General features: G+C 41.0%; 1 protein-coding gene across 8 annotated transcripts in view; it reads right to left on the bottom strand.

Moving 5' to 3' along the window:
• Nucleotides 1-4,314: 4,314 nt before the first annotated feature.
• sash1a (SAM and SH3 domain containing 1a) overlaps nt 4,315-17,908 on the bottom strand; it is a 167,344-nt gene continuing 153,750 nt past the window's right edge. For all 8 annotated transcript variants that reach the window (XM_042225918.1, XM_014338509.2, XM_014338516.2 and 5 more), the window contains 6 exons: nt 17,113-17,322; nt 14,909-15,059; nt 13,964-14,092; nt 8,872-9,890; nt 7,344-7,475; nt 4,315-6,960 (listed from right to left, as the gene is read on the bottom strand). In XM_042225918.1, the coding sequence (XP_042081852.1) occupies nt 6,700-6,960; nt 7,344-7,475; nt 8,872-9,890; nt 13,964-14,092; nt 14,909-15,059; nt 17,113-17,322 (1,902 nt within the window). In that variant the 3' untranslated portion in view covers nt 4,315-6,699. The remainder of the gene's footprint in view (nt 6,961-7,343; nt 7,476-8,871; nt 9,891-13,963; nt 14,093-14,908; nt 15,060-17,112; nt 17,323-17,908) is intronic.

Below are 17,908 nucleotides of genomic sequence, written 5' to 3'. Positions count from 1 at the left end.
GTTGGCCACTTTATTATGTAAACCTTGCTAATACTGACTTGCACCCCTTGCACCTCCAAAGTTCAAAACACACCTCAGAGATTGTGGTCTATACTGGCATGAGGAAATCACACATCTGATTTCTTCATGTCAGTTCTCAGTCATCCAGGTCGTGGTAGTCTAAGGAGCTTGGAAAGAAAGCGACTGGACCTTTTGAAGTTTCTTGAACTTTCAAAAAACTTAAAGACGAGTTGCTTTCTTTCCAAGCTCCTAGAATAGCACAGTTGCAGACATGCCAGCTACACATCCATCATGTGAATCCTCCATTCCACCACATTCCAAAGGTGATCTACTGGATTTAGATCTCGTGACTGTGGAGGCCATTAGAGTGAAGTGAACTCATTCTCATGTTCAAGAAACCAGTTTAAGATGATTTGAGCCATCACATATTTTTGATCTTATCCATCTTGAAGGAAATGCTTGTTTAGCTGCGTTTTCACTCCGAAGAAAGATGGATATGAGCCGAGATAAAAGCCATGCAAGTAAAATCGACTCCCAAATGACGCATGCAGTCATCGACAGGGATTGGGGGGGGGACATATAACCAAACCGGGGTTTACACTCTGATCGTTATCCATTTGTGACTCCTCAACACGAATAAGACTGGAAAACCTCAGTGCGCTTTCGCTGTCAACAGCTGCACTGCAACAAAGGCTAGACAGACTGCCTGCAGAACAAATTTGCTTTGGATCTTGTTGTCATGAGCTGATGTGTGTATAGTTTTTGAAATGAGGCATTATGAGCCAGACAAAAGACACTGTTTCTAAGCTCCTTGTCTTTACAGAGTTCTGCCAACTGAGCCTTTGGCATTATAGTATCTACATGAGGTTATTCAGATCTGCCAATTCCAAACATGATAACAGATCATCTCTTGCCTCTTTATTAGTTTTCTGTGGCACAAGCAAGTTCTCTAAAAACAAAATGCGCTCAGTACAGTGCAAGTCTTGGGTCTTTGGTTTTTTTAGGTTATTGTTTTAATATATATTTAAAACAGATCTCAACAGTCCAGCACACAGGCCCAAAGCCAGTGTATAGCTTACACATAGCTTTCCACTACTTTGCCTTTGTGGGTACAGCTGTATAGTTGCAATCAGCAGGCCACAGTCATTGCAAGAAACAGTTTATTATATTTCAGAATGACAAATAGTTATGGACATTGCTTTTGTTGTTTCAATACACAGGCAAATCTGTATGGACAATCATTAGGTAGATGAAAACCAAATAAAATTATTTGTACACATATTTTACAATACATACTGTCGCTCCTTACTGGCTAAAGCAATATGCATTACGCAGGAAGGTATTGCTATTCATATAATACAGCTAATTACAAGATGACATGAAAAATAAAAACAAAAAATAAGTTATTTAAATATCAATTACATATAGGCTGTGCAACTTCTGCTAAGCATTTCATACATGTAATTAAGAATTTAGTAAACAATAACGTGGCGCACAGCGTGACGTGGAAAAGGCACATACCTTTAACGTTGCGTGACGAACTCAGTATTCCTCATCCACACATAAACCCAAAAAAGGAGTTTTAAAAAAATCTCTGTTTTCGTTGATTCCAAACGCCGTTTACGTGTGGACGAAACAGCTGCGGTTTCAAAATCACCCGTGTACGTGCGGACGCAGCGTAAAAGAGTTAGTAGTTTACTACCTGCAGATTACTTGTATTTGCTTAATTGTTTACTAAATGTTTGAGGTGTGATAAAAAACGCAATGGAGCAAAATATGGGTGTGTGTGGTTGTAGGATGTGTGTGTGTGCGTGCGCGTGGGGGGTGGGGGGATATTTTTCTTGTAAAACGAAGGGGGGCCCAGCAAAAAAAGTTTGGGAACCACTGGATCAAAGTATTGCATTTTCTTCAATGTATCACTGTGTTTTGTAGAATCTTGAGATAATGAGGACACCTCTCAGTCTCATGGGACTAAATTTGCTGGTGGTTCCTGCTTTTGATGAAGTCCACAATGATCCAGTCACACTCGTTGGTCACTTTATTATGTAAACCTTGCTAATACTGACTTGCACCCCTTGCACCTCCAAAGTTCAAAACACACCTCAGAGATTTTGGTCTATACTGGCATGAGGAAATCACACATCTGATTTCTTCATGTCAGTTCTCAGTCATCCAGGTCGTGGTAGTCTAAGGAGCTTGGAAAGAAAGCGACTGGACCTTTTGAAGTTTCTTGAACTTTCAAAAAACTTAAAGACGAGTTGCTTTCTTTCCAAGCTCCTAGAATAGCACAGTTGCAGATATGCCAGCTACACATCCATCATGTGAATCCTCCATTCCACCACATTCCAAAGGTGATCTACTGGATTTAGATCTTGTGACTGTGGAGGCCATTAGAGTGAAGTGAACTCATTCTCATGTTCAAGAAACCAGTTTAAGATGATTTGAGCTTCGTGTAATAGCATGTTACCATGCTGGAAGCAGCCATCAGAAGATGGGTACGCTGTGGTGAGTAATGATACTCATGTCGGCTGTGGCTTTTAAAGAATGCTAAAATAGTACCAAAAGGCTCAAAGAGTGCCAAGGAAGTATTCCCTACACCAGGGGTGGGGAACTCCAGGCCTCAAGGGGCTGGTGTCCTGCAGGTTTTAGATATCACCCTGGGTCAACACACCTGAATCAAATGATTAGTTCATTACCAGGCCTCTGGAGAACTTCAAGACATGTTGAGGAGGTAATTTAGCCATTTAAATCAGCTGTGTTGGATCAAGGACACATCTAAAACCTGCAGGACACCGGCCTGAGGCCTGGAGTTCCCTGCCCTACAGCCATTACACCACCAGCAGCAGCCTGAACTGTTGATACAAGGCATGACGGAGCCATGGTTTTATGTTTACTTTAAATCAAGAATCATCAGATCAGCCAATTTTTGGTGAACTTGTGTGAATTGTGGTCTGGATTTCTTGATCTTAGCTGACAGAAATGACACTCAGTTGGTCTTACACATGTTGTCTGTTCAGAGATGGTCTTCTGCACTTTAACAGTTTCTACTTATCAGCCCAAAGCAGTCTGGCTATCCTCCTCTGACCTAAACAAGACATTTTTACCCAGAGAACTCTGCTCACCGGATATTTTCTATTATTAGGACCTATTGATGGTTATGTGAAAAAATCCCAGTAGAGCGGCAATTTCTGAATACTGCACACCTAAATACATTGATATGCTGACGCATAAGTGCATGGTAAGATGTGTACCTAATAAAATGGCCAATGAGGTATCATGTATGGTGGATTGTTCTATCAAGAATCCCTCAGGATCTTAGGGAGCTTTCATTATAGGCTGTGGCAAGATGAAGTTATTCAGCATCCATTCAAAAGCTTGGAAAGAGAAGTGATTCAGAATAATGGCAAATCAGCTAAAGCAGACAAGGTTCACTGTAAACCTTTCCCCCTGAAATATGTCAGTTTCAATGAGCAGTGGTTCTTTCTGACATTGAGTCGGGTAGGCATAAAGTATAACTATAAGACTATAAAACTATAAGAGATTGTTGAACTGTTGCTGCTTATTTGTTGGAGGGTTTCTTTTGCAGCCATCACATATTTTTGATCTTATCCATCTTGAAGGAAATGCTTGTTTAGCTGCGTTTTCACTCCGAAGAAAGATAGATATGAGCCGAGATGACTGCCATGCAAGTAAAATCGACTCCCAAATGACGCATGCAGTCATCGACAGGGATTGGGGGGGGGACATATAACCAAACCGGGGTTTACACTCTGATCGTTATCCATTTGTGACTCCTCAACATGAATAAGACTGGAAAACCTCAGTGTGCTTTCGCTGTCAACAGCTGCACTGCAACAAAGGCTAGACAGACTGCCTGCAGAACAAATTTGCTTTGGATCTTGTTGTCATGAGCTGATGTGTGTATAGTTTTTGAAATGAGGCATTATGAGCCAGACAAAAGACACTGTTTCTAAGCTCCTTGTCTTTACAGAGTTCTGCCAACTGAGCCTTTGGCATTATAGTATCTACATGAGGTTATTCAGATCTGCCAATTCCAAACATGATAACAGATCATCTCTTGCCTCTTTATTAGTTTTCTGTGGCACAAGCAAGTTCTCTAAAAACAAAATGCGCTCAGTACAGTGCAAGTCTTGGGTCTTTGGTTTTTTTAGGTTATTGTTTTAATATATATTTAAAACAGATCTCAACAGTCCAGCACACAGGCCCAAAGCCAGTGTATAGCTTACACATAGCTTTCCACTACTTTGCCTTTGTGGGTACAGCTGTATAGTTGCAATCAGCAGGCCACAGTCATTGCAAGAAACAGTTTATTATATTTCAGAATGACAAATAGTTATGGACATTGCTTTTGTTGTTTCAATACACAGGCAAATCTGTATGGACAATCATTAGGTAGATGAAAACCAAATAAAATTATTTGTACACATATTTTACAATACATACTGTCGCTCCTTACTGGCTAAAGCAATATGCATTACGCAGGAAGGTATTGCTATTCATATAATACAGCTAATTACAAGATGACATGAAAAAAAAAAAAGCAAAAAATAAGTTATTTAAATATCAATTACATATACAGAATGTGCAACTTCTGCTAAGCATTTCATATATGTAATTAAGAATTTAGGTTGCAAAACAAACTGGAAGTGAGTAACTGGAACTCAGTTGAATTAAACTTGGCATTGGGAACTCAATACTACATTAAAATACCAGCATAACCCCTTTGAAACTCTTTACATTACCTGACAAAGTTGTCCATTAATGGACCTGTGAACAAAATGTAGCCAATTTTTGCCTATAAAACAGTTAGACCATCTAAAGTGCATTTACAGTGTCAGTATTTTCAATCTTTACAAAACACTTTTCGGGTCTTCTACTAACGACCCCCTCTCCTCACTTTGCCCAGAGCACCACTTTGATTGAGAGGAAAAAAAGGCATCGTATATCCATCGATCCATCTGCCTGCCAAGTGCCCACTGCAAAACATAACCTCTAAATTTTGGAGTAACTGTTGTTCAGAATTTCGATTAATGAAATGAAGTAAGTCATCAGCTTGATTCTGGCTACAAAAGTTATAACTGTTAGAAATAAAAAGGGAGGGAGAGAAATAATATTTATTTGTTCAGTTTCATTTAGCGTGTGCAAACGAAAGACTAATGAGATTCTGGATAGTTTCAGTTGTGTTTTTGATCCCAAGATTCCCTCCCCCCTCAGGCCGACCTCGCTCAGCATTTCCCTGAATTTTAAAACTTGTTTTTCTGAACACGGAGGTCAGCTTTTCACCTGATGTGACAGCTTGCATCGACCATTCCTTTTAACTGTTTGACAAGTCATACTAGCATTGATTTGAAGAAAAGAAAATACATCCCACACAGCTTATTGTTCTGCTATGATTTAAATTCCTCAACGCTGCAGCCATTGTCGACAGTCCAGTAAATTCGGGACCTGACAGCCCAGACGTCAGCTGTGTCTTCGTGCTTCCCGGTTCCATAACCCCTCTGCAACACGTACAGTCAGTGTGTTTTAATATGGTCCAGAGATGTTCAGCAAGCAATGGTCATGCCTGTGGCAAGCCTGTGGTGTTGTGGTATTAGCCTGGCTTCACTGGAATGAACACTTCAATCACTTAGAAACATGTTCTGGGCTCCACATCCATGTATATCAGTGAAATGATCTAGTTGAGAATGCATGTATAATATGTATAGTATAGGATATATGCCACAGTTCAGTCTCAGTCTTTGTAGCTCCTCAATCATAATGGTAAGGCAACTTAAAAGGTCCGTTGACACACCAGGGAATGTATTATTTCAGCGAGAGGTGATTGTAAATTCTACAGCAAAACAGAGCTTTCTAAGACGTTATATAAGAGCAAAGTGCCCATCCAGGATATTGTTGTGAAAGGGTAAAGTATAAAATACAGAACTATAAAATGACAGGGTGGGCTCAAAGTAAGCCCGCAACGATCAAAATGCAAAACACAAATTTTAACACGAGTCATTTTGAAATTAAGATGTGCACTATGCTACAATATATAAGCATGACACAAAATAAGCCACCTCGAAGCCATTGTTTGGTGTGTGTATTTAGTCGATTAACAGTCCAGATATTAAATGTGTTGCGTCATCGTGAAACTATTAGTGGGAAGCAAACATCGAATTTTGTCGCTTTGGCTGAGCTACTTCCTTAAATGACCCTCAGATTAAGTTGCCTCTGCCACACGACAGATGAAAAATGAAGCACTTATGAAATATGCAGAAAATAGTCTTTCTTGGTTTTCTTTTTTAAAAAAATCCATCCTTAAAAAAAAAAAAAAAACCCTGTGTGCTATCTTCCTTAAAGGCAGATCCAAGTCTTTATTTTAAGACTTTGGGAGACGTCTTCAGAATGGAAGTCATCCCACACAGTGAGTCTACAGTCTTTTTTGTCTTTTTTCTTTTAAAGGCATCTGATATCTTGTCTTGGCTGTTTGGAGGAACTCCTCGATGTCGTAAACATTTGGAAAAAAGACAGCGTGGTAAAAGAGAGAGGAAAAAAAAAATATCAGAGAGCAGGATATGTCTTTAACATGTGCGAGAAGAAACGCTGTAGTGCCGTGAGGGCCAATTTACCCAAGGCCACCTACTGACCACGAGATGGTGCGGATCAGTGAGTTGATGCGACTCGACTCCACCAGCATGATTACGACTGAACCTCTCTGTGTGCGTGGACCGATCGCGCCTCACAGATCAGGCGGCGGACGTGACGTTCGTCCCGCACCCCAGCTTCCCACGCACTGCTCTCGGTTAACAAGGCCACGCGGCTCAGCGTGTCAATCCCTGCTGTTGCCAGAGTTGTGGAGTACATGGGTAGGCCGATGGAGATGAGCCAATCGGAGACTGTGCTGATGTTTCCTAAGGTGGGAGGTTTTCGGCACATCTCCGTCAAACCTCCAGAGGGGATCTGAGTGACACAGTGGTTTAAAAATCATTAGTTTCACAGGATGATGGTGCATTTTGTAGGCAACTTTGGCCCGAAAGCTCTGTTTCTGAACAACTCATGAGGCTATATTAACATCTTTAGTGCTTTTACTGTTGTTTCATAACAGTAATTACATAGCCATTCCCTTTATTATTTCCACATTTAGCTGGACCATTAGATAGCCAAACAACCGTAATTTGCACTTCACCCCAACAATGGCTTTTGGTCCTTCGAACTGACCAATTTTCCAGGCTTCATTGTTACATTTCAGAAAAGCCTCACAGCATTTATCTCACACTAAAATGCATAAAATTGCCCAAAAGTGGACTCTATCGAAACACTCAGGATAATTATTGTTCCCTTACAGCCATGCGGTGTTGTTTACGGAGCTCTTTGACTCTGAGCTGGTCTATGGTAGACGCCACGTCTTTGACTGGCTGCTCCAGATCCTCGGAGTAACGCTGTACCAGCGGGTGGGGGATGCCGCATCGGCCGTGCTGAAGGAGGAAAGTTGTGAGAAAGACATTGAATATGGCTAGGAGAGAACAACACTTTGAAACCACTTAAAGCTAGTATCATTAAACGCCTTCTAAAATCAATAAGCAAATGCGTTCCTGTTCTTTGAAACGTCTATTCTTTCATTTGACCTTTTAGACAGCTATTCATGCAAATCACCTCCTCCCCATTTCCAACATCAGTGTCATCCAAAAGTGTCCATCTACTCCTTCACCAGGAATGTATGAACCCCTGGGTCCTGTCCTATTTCCTACCTTCATTCAAAACTTTGCTATGCTGCTCCATCAAATCGCAAAAGACTTTCATCTTCTTTTCCCCCCCCTACAATCTCTACTAGCCATGCCCTAACGCCCTCCTTCACTGAAATCTGTAGATACTGATTCACTCATAATCTAAATCATTCATTAAGTTACCTAACTGACTTCTGACAGCCAGAGTGAAGCCTCAAGGCGCACTGGCACACGTTGCTAGTAAGACAACAATGCGCCTCTCATGTCTCTGCCAGTCCACTTATGACTAACAGGAATCCAGCAGAGCTCTGCTGTGGTCGAGGGCCCCACTTCTCACCTCATCACTTGATGCCTCTGTTTGCATATGTGTTGTTTTCTTGCCAGTGCTGGGGGCTCCAACATGTTCAAGGGGCCCAGCCTGGGGTCTGGCAAGAGCCAGGAGGTTTTATAACCCCGTCTGCCTTCAGTAAGATTCAGCCCATAAACTTAACAGTCTGAACCGCATCATAGTGAGACTCAAGCCACAGTCTTTCCTTCTCAGCTCCAGCATATTTATTATTGCGCACACACACACACACACTCACCCACCCACACCCTCACTCACAAATAAATGCCTTTAGATATAAAACGGCATGCGCACACAATGAGAAACACACAGACTCTAGACTCTATTAGTGTCTATTTTTAAACCAAGTTCCAAAAGCAAGCTGCTCATGTTTTTGCCCTGAACACAAAATTATTTGGATCAGAGCTTCGGTAAAATTATGACTGAGTTAAGTTAGGCATGTTACAATGCTGAACCAAAAGACCCTGATGCCAGAAAAGTATGGCCTGGAGGTGGTTTGGATTTTTATAAATCAAATATTTTTCTTGAGCACTGAAAAGGATGTGATTCTTTTTAAAAACCAAATATCCTATCTGTGTGGGTACATCTATTTTTCAGCACAAAAACTTCTGCTTCAAGAACAAACAGTTACTGAAGGAAACCAGTTTTAAGCTCTTTAATGATTCAATGTTAAACTGTCACCCTTCATTTTAATGGTATCTGAACTGGTTATAAATTCATCTATCACCAGTGAAAGTAAAATGTAATTTGTAATGTAAAATATGAGGTAACTTTTCATGTTTTAGATGATGCTTAACTAACCTTGTCAGAGTAGGGCTCCTCGGTAAGATCAATGCCCTCACTCTGCAGCCGTTGCTCCAGGAGGGTAAAAAGATCAGGACCTATCTTGGTATGGGAAAGTTTCCTCGTAACAGCCATCTTGCCTCCAAGATCCGAGAGCCAGGGAGGCTGCACCGCTGGTGGAGTGCCGGATTCCTCGCCCATGGATGAGGCTGATGAGGTGGCACATGGACTGGCTGGAGTACTTGGGGTCTTGGGAGGCAGAGCAGGGGCACTCAGGCCAGGGCTGCGGATTATAGGGCTGCTGGGTTGAGAGCGATTGAAGGAGTGGGTAGGCGAGGCGGTAGGGGATGGCGAGGAGGGAAGGGAGAGAGGGGGGTGACGAAGGCCATTGGCTAGTCTCTCTCTAGATTTCTTTGCAGGTACAGGGGGAGGGATGGGAGGCTTTTTGGGGTGAGTCCGCATCACCCTCTCCCCACTAGCACTAGAATCAGGAGGACTTGGAGTGGGGCTGGAAAGGGGCTCTGGAGGGTTGGAAGACATTGATGTTGGACAAGAAGAGCGTAGGCGAAGCTGTGAGGGTACTGGCGGCCTATCAGCCCTTCCTTTAGGACTAACCGTTGGAGTCCCATTTTGAGCTGGAGAAACGGCGTCTCTACAGGGCTTGATGGGGCTAGTTTTGCCTGATTTGGGTATTTCCTTACTAAGCTTAAGCTCCACACTGAGATCGTTCTTCTGCTCAAAGTTCTGCAGATCTCCCAGAGAGTGGGAGCGCTTCCAGGGTCCGGTGGGCTGCGGGGGACCATCAAGGTCCTCGCAGCTGCGGCTGGCTGGGATTGGAGACCGTCTTTGGGCTTTTCGCAGCCCGAGCAGGTTGAAGCCCTTAAGGGAGGGCTTGATGAAGAAACTTTTTGGAAACTTTGTGCGCTGATTTTTGCTGTTTTGCTGAAGAGCCTCTGTAGAAAGAGTCATGGGCAGTGTTGGGTAATCTGGAGACTGGTGTCCTGCTGAAAAATGACTGGTTGCTTTCCTGCCTTTACCTGGAAAATAAAAAAATTCTCTCTTAGCTTTGAACTCTAGATAGTTTCCAAGGTTTCTCCCTCTTTACAGTGAATACGTTTCTCACTCTTCCACTTCTCATGGAAAGACTTGCGCTAATATAAATACTCTATTCATGCAAATACCGTGCATGACTCAGCATGAGTGTTCTTTACTGTCTTGGCTGCCTTTCCTCCCAACTGTTTTACATTTTTATGTCTGTAAAAATTCAGCAGCTTGCACACTGCAGGACTCCAATTTGTCCATTTATTGCACCACAGACATTTGCTGTCCTCTGTGATGACTTTTTGCAAAAATGAAGAAAATTTTATTAGAGGAAAAAAATGAATTAACACCAATACTCACTTTCCTGTGGGTCTGAATATGTTCCAAAGTAAAACTAAATAAATAAATAAAACTGATAGAAACATCATATCCTTACAACATTAGCCAGTCAAAAGCAGACAGGGCTTCTAAAGATGTTCAGATAAGTGTTCTGATTCATGAACTTTTGTTGGCACTATAGAAATAACCCCAAAGAAAGCTGCCTGAACGGGGGACTTCAAAAGCCTTGGAACAAAAGTATGAAGTAACTTACCATATATCCTTTGGTTTACAGAGCAAAATGGATGAATGAAATGGATGAGAGCCATATAGTGCAACTCAAAGATTTAAAACAGTGGAATGACAGGAAGGAGTTCAATAGATGAAATCCCAAGAAATGCTTCAACAGTTTTCATGTGTATCAGAAAAGTTTGTTGACTGACTATGAAGGTTAAAAAGGATGGTAACCTATTCTTTTAAATACATAATTGCATAATTATGCACATACCGTTGCACCACTCTTAATTACAATCTCTACATTTAATTACTTCTTTAGTCAGGATACTATACTTTGCTGTGACAGCGGCACACAGATGGGAAACAGGTAAATGGCTGAACTCTGTTCTGTGACTAATTTAGCATCTTTCAGATTATAAATGAAATATAAGCTGAAAATGTGTTTGAGCATTCAGTCATTTTTGGGGGAAAATACCTTAATTGACTGCATTGATGCCCCCAAAAAGTTTTGTTTAATAAAAAAAAATACAGTTAAAAAAGTTCTGAGTGCACTCATGATACACATACACACACAAATTACATATTATAAATAATATTTTTAGACAGCATTAATTAATGCATTAAAGGAGTATTTTAATAACCGAGTTATTTAATGATTGGAGGAAGATCTGCTGCATCTATACAGAGGAATCAGAATGTTAAAGAAGAGCAGACATTCAGGGCTCTACAGTGACGTTTTCCCCAAAATTAGAAAGTTTAAATGACATCTGTTGGTTGGTTTTGAGTTATCTTCCATTATAAAAATGCATGCTGCCCTTTGCCAATACTCTAGATTAATAAATATTCAGAAATACTCATTAATATACAATAGCATATTAATGAATCTATTCTTTACGTTGGAAACATCCTTTAAAAGAAATGGAAGCCTTTCCCATTCCCTCTAATAGTAACTACTACTAAGTTTATTTTGATATAAAAAGTCATAAAATACCAGCCGGATACTATTATTTAGTCCTAAAAAGTATTCATTCACATTTTTCTCAAAATTTACCAGATTCAGATTTAATTGTTTTAATTACGGTACTTTGCAAAAGTCTTGAGCCACCACTTTTATTTTTACATTTTGCCCTGCAGGAGCCAGACATTCTTATAGCTTTTAAAAATGGTCTTGAGCAATAGCTCTCCAGATTTTGGGGCATATTTTTTCTTTGGACATTGACTGCTTTTTCAATACCTGACCAGGTTCAGATTTTTTTGAGTTTAGTGAGTCAGCCGAGCACAAAAAGGCACCCGACTCAAAGCATGAACTAGTGTTGTGTCTACACATAACTGACAACTGAGAAAGAACCAATTTTAAATGGGCCTGTGTACGTAAATGTTTTGCAGATTCAACAGGAACTTCAAAGATAAAAGTTTGATAGGCAGGAAATCAAACGTATCTCAGCATTGAATGCAGTGTGTCCTTAAAAATAAGGAAACTGGACAAGTGGAGGACACAAGAAGTGGTAGGCCCAAAAGAATATGTACAGCAGATGAATAGCATCTGAAACTCATGTCCTTAAGATATCCAGCAAAGACCTAACACAGGAACTAAGAGATGCATCAGGGATCTTGTCAAAAATGATGGAACTATTAATGGTTAAAAGTATTGTCAGATTTAGGCAACAGCTTCATTTTTCAGCATTTCAGTGATTGCAAACACACCCAATGAAACGCTATCAATCATGGATTGGCATCCCCAGAGCCTAGACCTTAACATTACTAAAGCAGTGTGGGATCATCTTAACAAGACTGGAACAAAAGGCAGGGAACATCCAAAGAAGAGCTTTTAATGTCCTTCAAGAAGGCTGGAGAACTATTGAAGACTGACAATAATGACAGGAACAGCTTGTCTAAGAGAGTTCAGGCTGTGTTTAAGAATAAAAGCAGCCATATCAAATTCACTTTAAAGCTTTTTAGAATTATATAAGGCAAAAACTGCATTTCCACATATGTTTGCACATATTTCTATAAATCACAGCATCTATTTCCTGGCAAAATATTTAAAACAAAAAACAAGCGTGTGGCTCAAAACTTTAGCACAGTATTGCATGTTGCATGAGAAAATATGAAAATCTAGTATCAGGTCTAAGTCTTAAATTAATAATAATAATTGCATTAGATTACACAATACTAATAATACAAAATGACTACTTTTCCCTTACTGATTTGTACCGAGAGAACAGCTGTGGAGCCCTGAAAGCACAAGAAGAAATGCAGAGTGTTTACTAATTGTTAAGGAGCTAGTTTGTGAACAGCGTTTAGAGGCATGAAAGGAAAAAACAGACAAAAAAGGCGAAACAGAAACCAAACAAGCAGCACCAGAGTCCTTTTTTAATCAGAGAAGTGGTTTTATTCCACAGCTTAAATCTCTACTCTTGCAGACTGCAAGAGTAGAGATTTAAGCTTTGCTTTGCTCTTCAGCCTTAACAACATATTTGTACATAAAAGGGAAACCAGTAGTTACACTGGGGCCATACAGATACAGGAAAAAAAAGCAGTAATCGGTGAGTGTTTGAGCTGTTAAAATGGTCCTACGTGTGGAGGAAGAATACAGTCTTTTGCAGAGACCAGTCTCAACACGTACACAATCGATTGGAAAAATAAGACCCCAAACCTCTAAGAAAAACAACAAAACTGCACTATAGTTTGAAAATGTTTTCATCCACATCATTTTAGGCACATACTGTATATGACTGTGCAATATGGTCGCTATAAACAAAACAAATAAAACAATGAAACGGTGATGATAAGATGAGCTGCTAGCTGTGATCTGACATCTGACCGTTAAATTTGCTTAAATTTCAATCGGCTGAGAGAATCAGCACTGCAAGAAAGCTCAAGCGTGCACTGGCAAACTACTCTGCAAGTTTATATCTGGATTAGAAACACTCAACAGAAATATTCTCTGAGCTCACAATCGTCTTCCTCGTATCCACCTACAGGCCTTGCGCCCACAGGTGAGACAGTTGGGAAGCAGAGTCCATGAGTGGGCAGTGATTTTGTTCTCTTCAGAACGGTTTTGTGCATTGGGGAGCGCGTCCCCCTCTGTGTTCCCAGTATTGTGGGGTGGACTAGGCTTAGTGGTCTGGGGCTTGGCTCCTTCTCAGTTACAACTGGACTTTGGCACTGATGATAAAGAATGCCTATAAGATGAAAAGAGTGGTGAAGAAAGTAGAGTGCAAGCACAGTAAAAGTGTCTGAAGTGAATAAGGGCTTTGTAAAGATTGGGGGAAGGTAAGTCAGATGGAAAGATGAGCTTTTAGGAAGATGCTAATTCAAAGGAGTGACATGGTCAGGGTGTTAAGATGCAGTGCAATACAAGTGATGGAGAGAGGTGAAGGTCCAGACAGGAAAAGGGCAAAGGAGTCACTGTGGTACTAGGACTAGAGTAGAACAAGAATAGGCCTTAGTTAGCCTAATACCCAGTGGGCTTTGGGTAATGGTGGCATAAACTAAGTAAAGCAAGCGTTACCATTCTCCAGGTTCTCATTGCTCTCGTAGCACCCAGAATCCCGTGGGGAGTCTCCCACTATGCTCCGACCCTCCAGCAGCAGCTTTTCCTGGGAACCTGACATTCCACTGCGCTCTGGATCGCTGCTACCTGCTCACAGAAAGTCACAGAAAGGCAAATGATTTCCTTGTACTTAAAAGTATTATTTCCCCATAATACATACAGTGGTCCCTCGCTATAACGCAGTTCACCTTTCACTGTTTTGCTGATTTTTTTTTTGTGCAATTTTGAATGCGTTTTTTTTTTTTTAACAGCGCATTGTGTTCTGTGTCCTGATTGGCTGCAGACCATTGTCAATCAATCTCGTGCCGTGTCTCCTATACAGTACAGAATGCGTTCAGCTTGTCAAGTTTACATAAGTCTTTGATCGCTGGCAGTGTGACTCTGAAGTGATGTAGTGTATGATGTATGTAAGTTTTCTCCCCCAACAAACAACAATGTCGACGAAATGTTTTGGTTTCATTCTATAATACTGGACTTATTTTTCTACAAAGGTTTGAACTTTCAGAGTGTTTAAGCAAGAGAGAAGAGTGAAAATGTTCATGTCTGTCTGAGAAAACTGTATAAAGTGTGTAGTGAGGAGTTTTACAGCCTTAAAACATCTATAATAATTGGCTACTTTGCGGATTTCACCTATGGCGGGTTATTTTTAGAACGTAACTCCCGCGATAAACGAGGGACCACTTTTTAGTCACTTCCTTCAGATTTCCCTTTCCCTGTTTGGCTCCTGTAATCTGCTGCTGCATAAATCTAAATTTATATTTCAGTTTGTCAGGTTTACTTCACTGTTATCCTAAAAACTCTGGCACACAACAATATTTTGAGGTTACATGAAGATGTCCTTGTATAAAAAAAACCACAATCAAAAACATAAACTCATGGAAACAGTCTAAACGGTCTACTTACTGTCATACTCCTGCAGCAGCTCCACTGCAGTGAGCAGTACAGCTCTGTGCTGAGGATCGCTGATGTTCAGTTCATCCAAGTCCTCTTCTTCCAGCAACTTGAACGTGTCCAGGTCCTCGTAGCCATTGAACAAGAAAGTGGGCATGTAATCCTATTCAAGAGAAAGCAACAAGCTAAGCTCGAGGCTGTTTAAAGACCAAATAAAATAAATGCAGCAGACTAAAGAAAAATACACTGATCTCAGTCACACGACCAGGAGCAGAAGCATAAAATTCACCAGGTTAAAAAAACAAAAACAAAAAGAAGAACTTCTGTACAACAGATACTTTTCATCTGCTCATAATTTCCTGTCTCCATTTTTAAACTGCAGGGCAACATCTGAACTGCTATTTTGATATTTTTGGTGCCATGTAATCACATTACGCCACAGCTAATTCTGTTATGGCTGCTAATCTGTTGATACATTTTAATGTAGCGCAATATTTGCAATGGTGACAGATATATGAGGCCAAAAAAAAAACAAAAAACAAAACGAGCGAGCTAGCATCACCATCGTGGAGAACATGGCCACAGCTGGCTGTGACCAAAATGGCAAGCAAGATTTTGAAAAGGAAACCAACACACGTGGGAACAAGTGAGGGTTCAAAGAGTTTCATCAAAATACTTCTCAACCACAGATGTCAATGTATTACCCACCAACACAAACACACACTAAAGCAAGTCACTCAAACCACTGTGTTATCTGAAGTGACACAATGAAAGTTTCTTTGATTTTATTTTGGGATACACCCCATGTGAGCGCAAAGTCCACTGACAGCAACACAGCGACCGCTTCCGCATTGAATATCGCTCGGTTCCACGCCTGTGCGACCCACACGTTTTTGTTGGACAAATATTGAGACCGTGTGTCATGAGCAAGACCATCAATTACAGCGCTGGAGTCCAGGGCAGAGAACTAGGTTGGTCTGTCCCGTTTCTGCTGGATGATGCGGGACTAAACAAAGGACCACCAACTAACACAAACACAGGCAGCTGGCTCCTCTCATTCACCAATTTTTTCGTGTTTTTGTGCCAGCTGAAATATGTAAACACGCTCCACATCCGAAGACTATTTGGCAGAGTCCACTGGTGGAAAACAACAGGGGTGAGGAGATTTACACTTCAGTTACAGAGAGGCCCTGTTGAAATCTGATTTTCCAGTGTAACCAAATGTTGGCCTAGAAGTTCCAAAAACACAAAGTAATACTACTACTTTGGCCTGTGACAGCTCAATTTTAGAATATTTAGTGCTTAGACAGCTTATCCTGCTGGGATGGATACTGCAACGGAGGAAAACCTGAGAAAGGCTGGAACTATAAAAGATTACTGAGGCATTCACTACAATTGATTTACATCTAGTATAAAACTGTCTGCCACTGAGGTAGCCAAAAATAATCTGAAGATAATGGATTATTTTGTCTTTTTTCCTTATTCACTAACCAACTTTCACTTTTTAGGTTTCTAGCTACTGGGCTCAAGATGACATGGCAGGCTAAAAGGAGAGATCAAGAAAAATGGTGAGCTTGAAGTCATTTCTCACGTTTTCTTTGCCACTTAAACCACCTGAAAAAATGAATGCACTGTGGTTGTATATCATGTATAACATCCGTTCCCCACTGCACAAATCTGGGAGGACATGAGCACTCTGATGCACTTATAAGAGCCAGATTCACAGTTTAGTAGCATTAATCTTTAATCTGCGGCTTGGCCACCAAATTGGAATGGGATGAAAGAGACAACACACAAAACTTCTCTCTCTATTTGGGGAAGTGAGGCCTGCTGGCTGCCCGGGTGGGAGGAAATGATATCACGCTCACAGTGATGTGTAGGTTTTGATGAAAGATGCGAACTATTTGTCGGGGTGTGGCAGTCACAGTGTGGGTGTTAATGTTTATGCGTCAGTGGCAAATCAAACATCCAAAGCTGTGCAGCCTGTAATTAGACATACTATATTTATCTCCGCTTGTCTGCAAATGTGCTTGAGATATTTGCCTAACACAATATTTTCATTTGCTTCAAAGCATTTGTTTGCTTTTACCGAAGTGCCAGATGGGTGGGCTTATTATCCAGTTAAGACAGCCGACTGATTGCAACCAGCGAACGTAACTTTTTACATTAAAGCCACTTCACTTTCAATACATGGCAAAATCTGGCTGGTAATGTACCTTGAGATCGATACGATCCAGTAGCTCCTCCACTGAAGTGGGTTTGGGTGGCCGGCCCTTCCTCCTCCTCCGAACTGGCCTTTTGGGCTTCTCCTCTTCTTCAGTCAGCACATCCACATAGATGAACTTGAAGGTGCCTACTTTGTTGTTCAGCAGGCCCATCCACGTTCCCATTGGAGGCTTGCTGATGATGTCAATCACATCCCCACGCTGGAGAAAAGATAAGTTAGCTGAGCATGACATTTTAAATTTGACCCTGAGGTTTCAAACCGCTTTGGCTGATAGAGGATTCAATGTCTCTGTGAGGGCAAGGAATATGCTGAAAGCCTATTATTACATCTGTAAATAGATTATAGTAGAAAAACTTTCAGAGTTACAAGGCAGCATACAGTATTGTGCAAAAGTCTTGAGCCATCCATCCATTGTGTGTTTTGTTTGTGCTCATTCTCATGCTGAAAATAGAGCAGATGCTTTTCTGATAAGTCAGAATAGGGCTGCAGTTTTCTGCGTGCATAATTCCATCAGTTGAGACATGATGCCAAGCACCGCCGGCTAAAATGCAGTCCCAAATCATCGCACCTTACAGATGTGCAGTGCCAGATCTTTGCTGGATTCTTTCCTATTTCTTAAAGAAACGACTTTCCGATACTGTTCATCTGCGCTAGATATTTTATTTAGTTTCACCATTTCTTGTGTCCTCTGCTTGAGGAATTTCCTCCAATTTTTTAGGGGAACACTGCACACCATGCCGGGTTATGCCAAGATAATAACGCTTTGAGAATCAGCTTGTTTGGGT

The sequence above is a fragment of the Haplochromis burtoni genome, unplaced genomic scaffold, assembly GCF_018398535.1.
Source record: "Haplochromis burtoni strain Fernald_Lab_line unplaced genomic scaffold, NCSU_Asbu1 Contig_8, whole genome shotgun sequence".
Classification (NCBI taxonomy): Eukaryota; Metazoa; Chordata; class Actinopteri; order Cichliformes; family Cichlidae; genus Haplochromis; species Haplochromis burtoni.
The sequence above is the reverse complement of the archived record's forward strand: the minus strand, read 5'-3'. Positions and strand labels throughout refer to the sequence as shown.